Here is a 13,940-nt window from a genome sequence, read left to right on the forward strand (position 1 = left end):
CAGCCCAGCCAATGAGAAGCTGCCCCCCCTCCCCGGGCAGCCCCTGATTGGTCAATCGCCCAGACAATAAGTGACAATTTGGGGCTTCCTTAAAGGGGCAGGGAAGGACGGGGCGGGTGGGGGTTAGTGTCGGGGACGGATTTTGGTAGGGCGGGGGGTCGGTTCTCCGGTAACAATCGCCCCCTACCCATGGGTTCACCCCTCCCCTCCCTGAGCCTGGGGGAGAACCCAGGAGTCCTGGCTCCCAGCTCCCCAGCTCCAACCCACCCGCCCCCACACCCCACCCAGAGCCGGGGAGTGAACCCAGGAGTCCTGGCTCCCAGCCCCCCCTGCTCTAACCCACTAGCCCCCACTCCCCTCCCAGAGCCAGGAGAGAACCCAGGAGTCCTGGCTCCCAGCCCCTGCTCTAACCCACAGCCCCCACTCCTCCCAGAGCCGGGAGAGACCCCAGGCGTCCGGGCTCCCAGCCCCCTGCTCTAACCCACCAGCCCCACTCCTCCCAGAGCCGGGAGAGCACCCAGGAGTGCTGGCCCCCAGCCCCCCCTGCTCTAACCCACCAGCCCCCACCACCTATTCATTAACTGTTACCACTCAAAATAATATCTAAACATCTCTCCCCGCACCCCCACTATCCGCCCATCCCGGCCCCCACACCCCGACAATCTATCCCCAGGCCCTTATACTCCCCCCTTCATACCGGTCTCCCTACTCAGTCCCACCCCCACTTCCACGCCCCAGATTATTTCAAACCAGAAAAATCGGAAATCCCCCTAGACTGGGGGCAGATACCGAGCTGGGAATTTAACAGCAGGAGCCAGGACTCCTGGGTTCCATCCCTGGCTCTGGGAGGGGAGTGGGGGCTGGTGGGTCAGAGCAGGGGGGGCTGGGAGCCAGGACTCCTGGGTTCTCTCTGGATCTGTCCCTGTGGGTTGCACTGTCAGTGTCAGCCCCTGTGAGGGGTGGGCTGTATGTGCGGGAAATTGACCAGGGACATCCCCCCCCGCACTTGGTAGCAGCAGAAGCTGATGATGGATGGGCAGGGGAGGGGTCCCCCCCCATTCCCTCCCCCACCCACCCACCGCCATTGGCTGCTGCCACCGCGCAGGAACACAGCGGCTGCTCCGGCTCCGTCCGCCCACCCCCTACCCTGCCACCGCCTGGGGATTAACCCGGGGGGGGGGCTTCTCCCCTGGCCAGCAGGAGCTGCTGTGACCCCCCGCAAGGACCCCCAGTGGGGGGGGGGACTGCACCAGGTAACCCCCCTTCTCTTGCTGGGGAGAGAGATGTGAGATGCATGTTCTGGTAGGGGTGGGTGGAGTGGGGGAGGGGCTGGGAACCAGGACTCCTGGGTTCTGTCCCCGGCTCTGGGACTGGAGTGGGGGCTGGTGGGTCAGAGCAGGGGGGGCTGGGAGCCAGGACTCCTGGGTTCTCTCCCTGGCTCTGAAAGGGGAGCGGGGGCTGGTGGGTTAGAGCTGGGGGGGCTGGGAGCCAGGACTCCTGGGTTCTCTCCCCCGGCTCTGGGAGGAGTGGGGCTGGTGGGTCAGAGCAGGGGGGGCTGGGAGCCAGGACTCCTGGGTTCTCTCCCCAGCTCTGGGAGGAGAGAGGGCTGGTGGGTAGAGCAGGGGGGCTGGGAGCCAGGACTCCTGGGTTCTCTCCCCGGCTCTGGGAGGGGAGTGGGGGCTGGTGGGTTGGAGCAGGGGGGGGCTGGGAGCCAGGACTCCTGGGTTCTCTCCCCGGCTCTGGGAGGGGAGCGGGGGCTGGTGGTTAGAGCAGGGGGGGCTGGGAGCCAGGACTCCTGGGTTCTCTCCCCGGCTCTGGGAGGGGAGTGGGGGCTGGTGGTTAGAGCAGGGGGGGCTGGGAGCCAGGACTCCTGGGTTCTCTCCCCGGCTCTGGGAGGGGAGTGGGGGGGGCCCCACTGTGTGCCTGGGATGGGCACATTTCAGCGACTTGGTACAGCCCACCTCCCCCTGCCGGTTTAGCTGGTTTAGTCGGAGCCCACGCTCTCCCCCTTCGTAGTTGGTACAACCCACATTAGTATGTGTCAGGGTTGGTATTTCCCCTCCCTACCCCTCCGCCTTTTGGCATTGGTCTCAACCTGCCCACCCCCGGAAGTGAATTGGTATTTCCCATGTCTACTTCCGCCCCCCTGCAAGTCTGCAAGATGGTCTCTCCCTTCCCCCCAGGAAAAGAGACCTCGCCATGCCACAGTCCCCACCCGTGGGTGAGATAATCGTGCCCTGTCCCCCCCCAGAAAGGGAGTTGGTATCTCCCATCCCTCGTCCCCGCCCGCACGGCCCTATCTGCCAGGTATCCCCCTGCACCCCCCCGTAACTGAGTTGGTTTCTTCCATTCCTAGGCACACCCCTCCCACGGTAAATGGTCTCCCCCTCTTCCCAGGACATGAGTTGGTATCTCCCATCTCACACCCCGCCTCCTAATTACATAGCGTGTCACCCCCCCGTTTCCAGGAAGTGAGTTGGTATCTCCCACCACAAGCTCTCCCCCCCCCCATCCCTATTGGTATCTCCCGTGGCAAGCTCCACCCTCCATGGTAGAAGGTGTCACCCTGCCCCCCCCCCCGGCAGTGAGTTGGTATCTCCCGTCGGAACGCTGGGCCGCAGGTCTGGGTCGGCCCGCGAGGCAGTGACTTGGTATCGCCCGGCCCAGATGGTATCGCCCTAGCCCCGTGCGCCGCGCACTTGGTCTCTCCCGAGCTCTGGGGCGCGGTCGGCGGCAGCCGCATCACCGGGGCGGGCAGGCGGCGAACGGGCCGAGGGGGCGGATCCCTCCGCCGCTGAGTCCCGGCCGCGCGCAGCCGGCCCAGGCCGGATCCTTCCGCCGCGGGAGCGGCCCGGAAACGAGTCCCCGGCCCCGGAACGAGGCTGCGCCAGGTACGGGGAGGGGCGCGCGCGGGGGCCCGGACCCCCGCGTCCCGGCGCGGGCTGACCCCCCCCCCCCCCCCCCCGCAGGGCCCGGCGCGGCCATGAGCGAACTGGAGCAGCTGCGGCAGGAGGCGGAGCAGCTCCGCGCCCAGATCCGGGTGAGCCCCGCGGGACCCAGGCGTCCGAGTGCCCCCTGCCCCCGCCGGGACCCAGGCGTCCGAGTGCCCCCTGCCCCCGCGGGGACCCAGGCGTCCGAGTGCCCCCGCCGGGACCCAGGCGTCCGAGTGCCCCCGCCCCCGGGACCCAGGCGTCCGAGTGCCCCTGCCCCCCGCCGGGACCCAGGCGTCCGAGTGCCCCTGCCCCGCCGGGACCCAGGCGTCCGAGTGCCCCTGCCCCCGCCGGGACCCAGGCGTCCGAGTGCCCCTGCCCCCGCCGGGACCCAGGCGTCCGAGTGCCCCTGCCCCCGGGACCCAGGCGTCCGAGTGCCCCCTGCCCCCTCCCGCGGGGACCCAGGCGTCCGAGTGCCCCCTCCCCCCGGGGAACCCAGGCGTCCAGAGCCCTTCCCCTGCCCCTCCCGGGAACCCAGGCGTCTGGGGCCCATCCTCCCCTGCCGGGGAACCCAGGCGTCCGGGGAGCCCTCGGGGACCCAGGCGTCCGAGTCCCCCGCCCCTGCACGGGAAGTCAGGACTCCTGGGTTCTCTCCCCGGCTCTGGGAGGGGAGTGGGGGCTGGTGGGTCAGAGCAGGGGGGGCTGGGAGCCAGGACTCCTGGGTTCTCTCCCCGGCTCGGGGAGGGGAGTGGGGGCTGGTGGGTTAGAGCAGGGGGCGGGAGCCAGGACTCCTGGGTTCTCTCCCGGCTCTGGGAGGAGTGGGGGCTGGTGGTTAGCGCAGGGGGGGCCGGGAGCCAGGACTCCTGGGTTCTCTCCCCGGCTCCGGGAAGGCAGTGGGGCTGGTGGTCAGAGCAGGGGCTGGGAGCCAGGACTCCTGGGTTCTCTCCCCGGCTCTGGGAGGGCAGTGGGGGCTGGTGGTTAGAGCAGGGGGGGCTGGGAGCCAGGACTCCTGGGTTCTCTCCCCGGCTCTGGGAGGGAAGCAGGGGCTGGTGGGTCAGAGCAGGGGGTGCTGGGAGCCAGGACTCCTGGGTTCTCTCCCCGGCTCTGGGAGGGCAGTGGGGGCTGGTGGTTAGAGCAGGGGGGGCTGGGAGCCAGGACTCCTGGGTTCTCTCCCGGCTCTGGGAGGAGTGGGGCTGGTGGGTCAGAGCAGGGGCTGGGAGCCAGGACTCCTGGGTTCTCTCCTGGCTCTGGGAACCAGGGTCGAGTGGGGCTGGTGGGTCAGAGCAGGGGCTGGGAGCCAGGACTCCTGGGTTCTCTCCCGGCTCTGGGAGGGGTGTGGGGGCTGGTGGGTGAGTGCTGAGGGGCTGGGAGCCAGGACTCCTGGGTTCTCTCCTGGCTCTGGGAGGGCAGTGGGGCTGGTGGTCAGAGCAGGGGGCTGGGAGCCAGGACTCCTGGGTTCTCTCCCAGCTCTGGGAGGAGTGGGGGCTGGTGGGTTAGAGCAGGGGCTGGGAGCCAGGACTCCTGGGTTCTCTCCCGGCGCCGGGAGGAGTGCGGGCTGGTGGGTAGAGCAGGGGCTGGGAGCCAGGACTCCTGGGTCCTCTCCCGGCGCCGGGAGGAAGTGGGGGCTGGTGGGTCAGAGCAGGGGGCTGGGAGCCAGGACTCCTGGGTTCTCTCCCGGCTCTGGGAGGAGTGGGGCTGGTGGGTTAGAGCAGGGGGCTGGGAGCCAGGACTCCTGGGTTCTCTCCCAGCTCTGGGAGGAGTGGGGGCTGGTGGGTTAGAGCAGGGGCTGGGAGCCAGGACTCCTGGGTTCTCTCCCGGCTCTGGGAGGAGTGGGGGCTGGTGGGTTAGAGCAGGGGGCTGGGAGCCAGGACTCCTGGGTTCTCTCCCAGCTCTGGGAGGAGGGGGCTGGTGGGTCAGAGCAGGGGGGGCTGGGAGCCAGGACTCCTGGGTTCTCTCCCAGGCTCTGGGAGGGGAGTGGGGGCTGGTGGGTTAGAGCAGGGGGGGCTGGGAGCCAGGACTCCTGGGTTCTCTCCCCGGCTCTGGGAGGGGAGGGGGGGCTGGTGGGTTAGAGCAGGGGCGCTGGGAGCCAGGACTCCTGGGTTCTCTCCCCGGCTCTGGGAGGGGAGGGGGGGCTGGTGGGTTAGAGCAGGGGCGCTGGGAGCCAGGACTCCTGGGTTCTCTCCCCGGCTCTGGGAGGGGAGTGGGGGCTGGTGGTTAGAGCAGGGGGGGCTGGGAGCCAGGACTCCTGGGTTCTCAGGAGGGGGGGTTTGGACTGTTCAGATTTTCACCCCGTCTCCCCCCCCAGGACGCGCGGAAATCATGCGGCGACTCCACCCTGAGCCAGGTGAGTGATGCTGGGCCCTGCCCCACCCCCCTCGCTGGGTCCCTCCCGGCCCCTCCCCTCCCCGCCTGACCCTTCACCGCTCTGCCCCCCCCCCAGATCACCGCCGGCATGGACCCCGTGGGGCGCATCCAGATGCGGACGCGACGCACCCTGCGAGGCCACCTGGCGAAAATCTACGCCATGCACTGGGGCACCGACTCCAGGTGAGAGCTCGCCCGGCGCCGAGATGCAGCCACCTCTGGGGCGGGGCGGCCGGTTACCCGGGGACCCCTCGCCCGGCGCTGAGATGCAGCCACCTCTGGGGCGGGGCGGCCGGTTACCCGGGGACCCCTCGCCCGGCGCTGAGATGCGCCCACCTCTGGGGCGGGGCGGCCGGTTACCCGGGGACCCCTCGCCTTGCGCTGAGATGCGCCCACCTCTGGGGCGGGCGGCGGTGACCCAGGGACCCTCGCCTGGCGCTGAGATGCAGCCACCTCTGGGCGGGGCAGCCGGTGACCAGGGACCCCTCGCCCGCGCTGAGATGCGGCCACCTCTGGGGCGGGGCGGCCGGTTACCCGGGGACCCCTCGCCCGCGCTGAGATGCAGCCACCTCTGGGGCGGGGCGGCCGGTTACCCGGGGACCCCTCACCCGGCGCTGAGATGCAGCCACCTCTGGGGCGGGGCGGCCGGTGACCCAGGGACCCCTCGCCCGGCGCCGAGATGCGCCCACCTCTGGGGTGGGCGGCTGGTTACCCAGGGACCCCTCGCCCAGCGCCGAGATGCGCCCACCTCTGGGGCGGGGCGGCCGGTGACCCGGGGACCCCTCGCCCGGCGCTGAGATGCGCCCACCTCCCTGGGGGAGAGCGCCCCCTGCTGAGCCCCCACAGCCCCCCTGGTGCCAGCCTGCCTGCGGGGGGCCCCCCCTGGACCCAGCTGCGCTCACAGGGGCGCTCTCCCCCCAGGCTGCTGGTCAGCGCCTCGCAGGATGGGAAACTCATCATCTGGGACAGTTACACCACGAATAAGGGGAGGGCGGCAGGCGGGGTACGGGGGGGGGGGATACCGGGAGAGATGGGGGCCCGGGGGAGGGGGGGGCGCTAATCGTTTACTCACCGGTGCGGCGCCTCCGCCTGGCTGGTGTCTCCTGCCTCAGGCCCCGGTGTCCCTCCCAGACCCTGGGGCCCCTACCTTGGGGTGCTGCCCACAGCAGTACCCCCAGACTCTGGGTCTCCCCTCCCAGGGGGACCCCCCCACCCTCTAAACCCACCTGGCCTCAGTGGCTGCAGCCAGTCGTCATCCAGCCCCTTTACTCTGGGGCAGACGCAGCCTGTGGCGGCCACTCCTCATCGGCAAGGGGGTCGCACCAGGTGCTGCTGCCTCGGCCTGGGGACTCGCCGGGCCAGAGCTCCCGGGACCCCGAGCTCCCCGGCAGCCCGGCCCTTCCCGCGCCCCGGCTGGAGCCAGCCTGCCCCAGCTCCTCCCTGGGCCTTAGAGCAGGGCCGGGCGTGGCCCCGGGTGTGGCTGCTTCCCCCAATCAGCCCAGCCGCCCTCCACCGGAGCCGGGGAACTGCCCGCTACACCCAGGGCAGATGGGCCATGGGGGAAGGCGGGAGTCTGGATACTGGGGTAGATGGGCCCGGGGAGAGGCTGGATACCGGGGCAGATGGGCTCGGGGGGAGGCGGGAGGCTGGATACCGGGGTAGATGGGCCCGGGGGGGAGGCTGGATCCCGGGGCAGATGGGCTGGGGGGGAGGGGGGCGGCTGGATCCCGGGGTAGTTGGGCCGGGGGGGGAGGCTGGATACCGGGGGAGATGGGCCTGGGGGGAGGCGGGAGGCCGGATACCGGGGCAGATGGGGCCGGGGGGGAGGCGGGAGGCCGGATACCGGGGCAGATGGGGCCGGGGGGGAAGCGGGAGGCCGGAGGCCGGGGCAGATGGGCCCGGGCGGAGGCTGGATACCGGGGTAGATGGGCCCGGGGGGAGGCCGGATACCGGGGCAGATGGGCCTGGGGGGAGGCAGGAGGCCGGATACCGGGGCAGATGGGCCTGGGGGGAGGCAGGAGGTTGGATACCGGGCAGATGGGCCCTGGGAGGCGGGAGGCTGGATACCGGGGTAGATGGGCCCAGGGGGAGGCGGCAGGCTGGATACCGGGGCAGATGGGCCCGGGGGGGGGCAGAGGCGGGAGGCTGGATACCGGGCAGATGGGCCCGGGGTAGGCGGGAGGCGGGATACCGGGCAGATGGGCCCTGGGAGGCGGGAGGCGGGATACCGGGCAGATGGGCCCGGGAGGCCGGATACTGGGGCAGATGGGCCCTGGGGAGGGGAGGCGGGAGGCTGGATACCGGGGCAGATGGGCCCGGGGGGAGGCAGGAGGCCGGATACCGAGGCAGATGGGCCGGGAGGCGGGAGGCCGGATACCGGGCAGATGGGCCGGGGAGGCGGGAGGCTGGATACCGGGCAGATGGGCGGGGAGGCGGGAGGCTGGATACCGGGCAGATGGGCCCTGGGGGAGGAGGCAGGAGGCCGGATACCGAGGCAGATGGGCCCCGGGAGGCGGGAGGCTGGATACCGGGCAGATGGGCCCCGGGAGGCGGAGGCCGGATACCGGGCAGATGGGCCGGGGAGGCGGGAGGCTGGATACCGGGGCAGATGGGCCTGGGAGGCTGGATACCGGGGCAGATGGGCCCGGGAGGCTGGATACCGGGGCAGGCTGGATACCAGGGCAGATGGGCCCGGGAGGCGGGAGGCTGGATACCGGGCAGATGGGGGCCCGGGAGGCCGGAGGCTGGATACCGGGCAGATGGGGCCCGGGGAGGCGGGAGGCTGGATACCGGGCAGATGGGGCCGGGGAGGCGGGAGGCGGATACTGGGGCAGATGGGCCCGGGGAGGGGGAGGCGGGATACCGGGTAGATGGGCCCCGGGGGAGGCGGGATACCGGGCAGATGGGCCCCGGGAGGCCGGATACCGGGGCAGATGGGCCGGGGGGGAGGCGGGAGGCCGGATACCGGGGCAGATGGGCCCGGGGGGAGGCGGAGGCCGGGGCAGAGGGACCCACCTTTCCCTCCCCCCAGGTCCACGCCATCCCCCTGCGCTCCTCCTGGGTCATGACCTGCGCCTACGCCCCGTCGGGGAACTACGTGGCCTGCGGGGGCCTGGACAACATCTGCTCCATCTACAGCCTGAAGACCCGGGAGGGGAACGTCCGCGTGAGCCGGGAGCTGCCGGGCCACACGGGTGAGCGCTGGGGAGGGGCTGGTGGGTGGGGGATGGGGGGAGCCCGGACACCTGGGTTCTCTCCCCGGCCCCCAGCTCATCAGCATCTTGCCGTGCCCCCCGCAAGGTTACCTCTCCTGCTGCCGCTTCCTGGATGACAATCAGATCATCACCAGCTCCGGGGACACCACCTGGTGAGCCCTGCGCTCTGGGCGTCCCGGGATCTGCTCCCCAGAACCACACGGGGGCCAGCGGGGATGGGGCTGGAGCCAGCTGGCAGGGGTGGGGTTGGTGGGCGGGGCCAGGGGCAGAGCCAGTGGGCCAGGGTGGGGTTGAGGGGTGGGGCTGGGGCGGGGTCAGGTTGCCAGGTGGGGGTGGAGCCAGCTGGCAGGGGCAGGGTTGGTGGGCCGGGCTGGGGGCGGAGCCAGCGGGCAGGGGCGGGGTTGGTGGGCAGGGTGGGGGCGGAGCCAGCTGGCAGGGGTGGGGTTGGTGGGCTGGGCTGGGGGCGGAGCCAGCAGGGTCCCACCTCTCTCCCCCCCCCACCCCAGTGCGCTGTGGGACATCGAGACGGGGCAGCAGACGACGACGTTCGGGGGCCACAGCGGGGACGTGATGAGCCTCTCGCTGGCCCCCGACGCCCGGAGCTTCGTGTCCGGCGCCTGCGACGCCTCCATCAAGCTGTGGGACGTGCGGGACAGTATGTGCCGGCAGACGTTCACCGGGCACGAGTCCGACATCAACGCCGTGTGTGTGAGTGTCGCGGGGCGCCCCGAAACCGCCACGGGGACCCCTGAAACCGCCACGGGGACCCCGATCCCCAGGCCTCGATCCCTCACCCACACACAGACGTTCACCGGGCACGAGTCCGACATCAACGCCGTGTGTGTGAGTGTCGCGGGGCGCCCCGAAACCGCCACGGGGACCCCCGAAACCGCCACGGGGACCCCGATCCCCCCCAGGGCCCCCGATCCCCCTCACCCACACACAGACGTTCACCGGGCACGAGTCCGACATCAACGCCGTGTGTGTGTGTGTCGCGGGGACCCCCGAAACCGCCACGGGGACCCCCGAAACCGCCACGGGGACCCCGATCCCCCCCAGGGCCCCTGATCCCCCTCACCCACACACAGACGTTCACCGGGCACGAGTCCGACATCAACGCCGTGTGTGTGAGTGTCGCGGGGCGCCCCGAAACCGCCACGGGGACCCCCGAAACCGCCACGGGGACCCCGATCCCCCCCAGGGCCCCCGATCCCCCTCACCCACACACAGACGTTCACCGGGCACGAGTCCGACATCAACGCCGTGTGTGTGAGTGTCGCGGGGACCCCCGAAACCGCCACGGGCCCCCCGAAACCGCCGTGGGGCCCCCGATCCCCCCCCCGGCCCCCGCTCCCCCACACCCACACACAGACGGTCACCGGGCCCGAGTCCGACATCCACGCCGTGTGTGTGAGTGTCGCGGGGCGCCCCGAAACCGCCACGGGGACCCCCGAAACCGCCACGGGGACCCCGATCCCCCCCAGGGCCCCTGATCCCCCTCACCCACACACAGACGTTCACCGGGCACGAGTCCGACATCAACGCCGTGTGTGAGTGTCGCGGGCGCCCGAACCGCGTGGGGGGGACCCCCGCCGTGGGCCCCCGCCCCCCGCCCCCCCCCCTCACCCACAGACAGAGTCCGACATCAACGCCATGTGTGAGTGGTGTGGGCCCCGCCATGGGGCCCCGATCTCCCCAGGGCCCCCGATCCCCCTCACCCACAGACAGACGGTCATTGGGCACAAGTCGGACATCAACGCCCCCCTGAACCCCCAATATCCCCTTGACCTTCCCTGGGAATAAGTGCGTGTGAGTGACCCCTGCCCCCCACAACCTCGTATGCCCCGAGCTTCAACTAACGGCCCCTCAGCGCCCCCCATGGGGCACAGACCCCCCCGCAGCATCCGAAAACCTGACTCGCAATTTAGAAACCCCACCAATCTCGGGGGAGGGACTGGGAGCCAGGACTCCTGGGTTCTCTCCCCGGCTCTGGGAGGGGGGTCGGGAGCCCGGACGCCTGGGTTCCCTGATGCCCCCCTCCCTGCCCAGTTCTTCCCCAACGGCAACGCCTTCACCACGGGCTCGGACGACGCCACCTGCCGGCTCTTCGACCTGCGCGCCGACCAGGAGCTCATGATGTACTCGCACGACAACATCATCTGCGGCATCACCTCGGTGGCGTTCTCCAAGAGCGGGCGCCTCCTGCTGGCCGGCTACGACGACTTCAACTGCAACATCTGGGACGCCATGAAGGGCGACCGCGCAGGTCAGCCCGGACGCCTGGGTTCTCCCCCCGGCTGCAGGGTTAGAGCAGGGGGGCTGGGAGCCAGGACTCCTGGGTTCTCTCCCCGGCTCTGGGAGGGCTGTGGGGGCTGGTGGGTTAGGGCAGGGGGGTGGGAGCCAGGACTCCTGGGTTCTCTCCCCGGCTCTGGGAGGGGAGTGGGGGCTGGTGGGTTAGAGCAGGGGGCTGGGAGCCAGGACTCCTGGGTTCTCTCCCGGCTCTGGGAGGAGTGGGGCTGGTGGTTAGAGCCGGGGGTGCTGGGAGCCAGGACTCCTGGGTTGGCTCCCTGGCTCTGGGAGGAGTGGGGGCTGGTGGGTTAGAGCAGGGGGGCTGAGAGCCAGGACTCCTGGGTTCTCTGCTCAGCTCTGGGAGGGGAGTGGAGGCTGGTGGGTTAGAGCAGGGGGGCTGGGAGCCAGGACTCGTGGGTTCTCTCCCGGCTCTGGGAGGGGAGTGGGGGCTGGTGGGTTAGAGCAGGGGCTGGGAGCCAGGACTCCTGGGTTCTCTCCCCGGCTCTGGGAGGAGTGGGGCTGGTGGGTCAGAGCAGGGGGCTGGGAGCCAGGACTCCTGGGTTCTCCCGGCTCTGGGAGGAGTGGGGCTGGTGGGTTAGAGCAGGGGGCTGGGAGCCAGGACTCCTGGGTTCTCTCCCGGCTCTGGGAGGAGTGGGGCTGGTGGGTTAGAGCATGGGGGCTGGGAGCCAGGACTCCTGGGTTCTCTCCCGGCTCTGGGAGGAGTGGGGCTGGTGGGTTAGAGCAGGGGGCTGGGAGCCAGGACTCCTGGGTTCTCTCCTGGCTCTCGGAGGAGTGGGGCTGGTGGGTCAGAGCAGGGGGGCTGGGAGCCAGGACTCCTGGGTTCTCTCCCCGGCTCTGGGAGGGGAGTGGGGGCTGGTGGGTTAGAGCACGGGGGGCTGGGAGCCAGGACGCCTGGGTTCTCTCCCCGGCTCTGGGAGGGGAGCGGGGGCTGGTGGGTTAGAGCAGAGGGGGGTGGGGCTGGGAACTAGGATGCCTGGGTTCTCCCAGCCTGGCCTCACCCCGTCTCCTCCCGCAGGGGTCCTGGCCGGCCACGACAACCGCGTGAGCTGCCTGGGGGTGACGGACGACGGGATGGCCGTGGCCACCGGCTCCTGGGACAGCTTCCTGAAAATCTGGAACTAGCCCCCTGCTGCCCCACACCCTGGGGGCGTGGCTGCCGCTGGCCCCACCCACAGCAGGGAGGGGGTGTGGCTTTACCTCCTCTTTCAGCTCCTCCCCCTTTGATTTCTGCCAATTATTGTTTTTTTTCTTCTCCTGATTCAAAAGAAGGAAAAATAGCCTGCTGAGGGGGCGGGGCCTGTGTCCAGCAGTGACCTTTGACCTGGGTGGGGCATGAGGTGATTGACAGCTGGGGCAGGGTCCTATCTGCCCCCCAAACTCCCTCCTCCTGGGAAGGGGGGAGGAGTGGCTCCTCCTCCGGGGGGGGTGCCCCCCCACCCAGCGAGTGGGGCCAGGGGCAGATCAGGTTAGCGGGGGGGGGCCGTGGGGGGAGGTGGGATGGGGGGTAGATGGGCCCCCGACTCTGAGGCAAAGCCAGATATGGGTGGGGGGCTCCCGGCCTGCCCTCTCCCTCCCTGCCCCCCCCCCAGGGCTCCTCCCCCACCCCCTGCTGGGGATTGTCCTGCTCACGGGGGGGGGGGGCGGTGGGGGTTCTTTGCTGGGGTGTTTGTAACCAGCTCCCAGCACCACGTCAAACTATAAATGACCAAACCCAACAATCTGCCTCCATGTTGTTACTGGGGCGGGGGGGCTGGGATCCAGGACGCCTGGGTTCTCTCCCCAGCTCTGGGAGGGGAGTGGGGGCTGGTGGGTTAGAGCAGAGGGGCTGGGAGCCAGGACTCCTGGGTTCTCTCCCCGGCTCTGGGAGGGGAGTGGGGGCTGGTGGGTTACAGCAGGGGGGCTGGGAGCCAGGACTCCTGGGTTCTCTCCCGGCTCTGGGAGGGGAGTGGGGGCTGGTGGGTCAGAGCAGGGGGGGCTGGGAGCCAGGACTCCTGGGTTCTCTCCCCGGCTCTGGGAGGGGAGTGGGGGCTGGTGGGTCAGAGCAGGGGGGCTGGGAGCCAGGACTCCTGGGTTCTCTCCCTGCCTTCAGGGGAGAACTGTGGGGTTAAAGGGCCCTAGACACAGGGTGGCCCCACCCCATCGTGCTGGGGATGGTGCCCCCTCCCTGCAAGGGGTGGGGGATGTAACTCAACCCCCCTCCCTCTTTGTAATTGTTTAAAGGGAGCCCCCCCGCCCAGAGATGATTATACTCAGGTGTCCGGTTAGCTGCAGTAACGGGCCTCTGCCCCCAGGGGGTGAGCTGAGGAGCCTCTGCGGGAGTGGGGGTGCCCCCAGGGCAGCCCCCCACCCCCCACCCCAGCATAGCAGAGATCCAGGAGCAGCCGGCTTGATGTGGGGAGGGCATCACCTCCCCCACAGCCCCGCCTCTTGGCCCTGGCCGAAGAACCCAGGAGTCCTGACTTTACCTCTCCTCCCCGTTCAGTCCGGCCGCTCCCCTGCTGCAAAAGCGGATTCAGGGATCGGGGCGGGGGGGGGGGCTGCTTTGTGCCCCCCCAGTCCTTGATGCCGGGGGGGCGGGTTATACTGCGCTACCCCTGCCTGCCTGAACCCAGTGGAAATCTGTGCCCAGTTTGTCACTGACGGCGGGGCGCGGGGTTAAGAACCCAGGAGTCCTGGGACTCAGCCCTCTGCTAAGGGCCTGGCGAAAGCCCCCCCAGCCTCCTACTAATACCTAGCACAGGAGGCAGATGCTGGGGCAGTCGCCTTTAGCAACTGGGGAAACTGAGGCAGCCCCCCCCTTCCTGCTTTGGGGCATGGGGACCTCATGCCCTTAAATACCGCTGCAGTTGGGGCTGTGTAAACAGAGGCTCACACCCCCACTGGGGGGACAGGGCCAGGCAGCCCCCTGCCTTTTTGTGGGGGGTGAAACACCCCTCCCCGTTTCTGACCCCCCCGGCCCGGTGGAAGCGGCAGGACAAAGACACCGGCTCTCGCAGGGGCGGGGGCAGGAAATATCTACAAACTTTAATTCCACGCGGGCGCGAGCGACACACAATGAACCGGCGGGGGGGGGTTCCTCCCCCCGGCCCGACCCGGTGCCCGAGGCCGGCGTGGGACGTGC

General features: G+C 70.3%; 1 protein-coding gene across 2 annotated transcripts; it reads left to right on the plus strand.

Moving 5' to 3' along the window:
- The first annotated feature begins 2,723 nt into the window (after positions 1 to 2,723).
- Positions 2,724 to 12,246, plus strand: GNB2 (G protein subunit beta 2). Of its 2 annotated transcripts, XM_039499902.1 has the most exons (10): positions 2,724 to 2,891; positions 2,970 to 3,040; positions 5,236 to 5,274; positions 5,371 to 5,477; positions 6,216 to 6,279; positions 8,326 to 8,488; positions 8,595 to 8,661; positions 9,016 to 9,217; positions 10,559 to 10,775; positions 11,835 to 12,246. In XM_039499902.1, the coding sequence occupies exons 2-10, from the start codon at positions 2,984 to 2,986 to the stop codon at positions 11,939 to 11,941; spliced, it is 1,023 nt and encodes a 340-aa protein (XP_039355836.1). In that variant the 5' UTR covers positions 2,724 to 2,891; positions 2,970 to 2,983; the 3' UTR covers positions 11,942 to 12,246. The 2 variants fall into 2 exon arrangements, with proteins under 2 accessions (XP_039355836.1, XP_039355837.1); XM_039499903.1 differs by lacking the exon at positions 2,970 to 3,040 and having other exon boundaries at positions 2,725 to 2,891; positions 11,835 to 11,969.
- Positions 12,247 to 13,940: the final 1,694 nt, after the last annotated feature.

Source organism: Mauremys reevesii, linkage group 14 (assembly GCF_016161935.1).
Source record: "Mauremys reevesii isolate NIE-2019 linkage group 14, ASM1616193v1, whole genome shotgun sequence".
In the NCBI taxonomy this organism is placed as follows: Eukaryota; Metazoa; Chordata; order Testudines; family Geoemydidae; genus Mauremys; species Mauremys reevesii.

Coding starts and splice junctions, on each gene's coding strand:
- GNB2 (XM_039499902.1), top strand. CDS start 2,984: ATGAGCGAACTGGAGCAGCTGCGGCAGGAGGCGGAGCAGCTCCGCGCC. Junction 8,489..8,594: donor GGAGCTGCCGGGCCACACGG/GTGAGCGCTGGG, acceptor GCCCCCCGCAAG/GTTACCTCTCCTGCTGCCGC. Junction 8,662..9,015: donor AGCTCCGGGGACACCACCTG/GTGAGCCCTGCG, acceptor CCCCCACCCCAG/TGCGCTGTGGGACATCGAGA.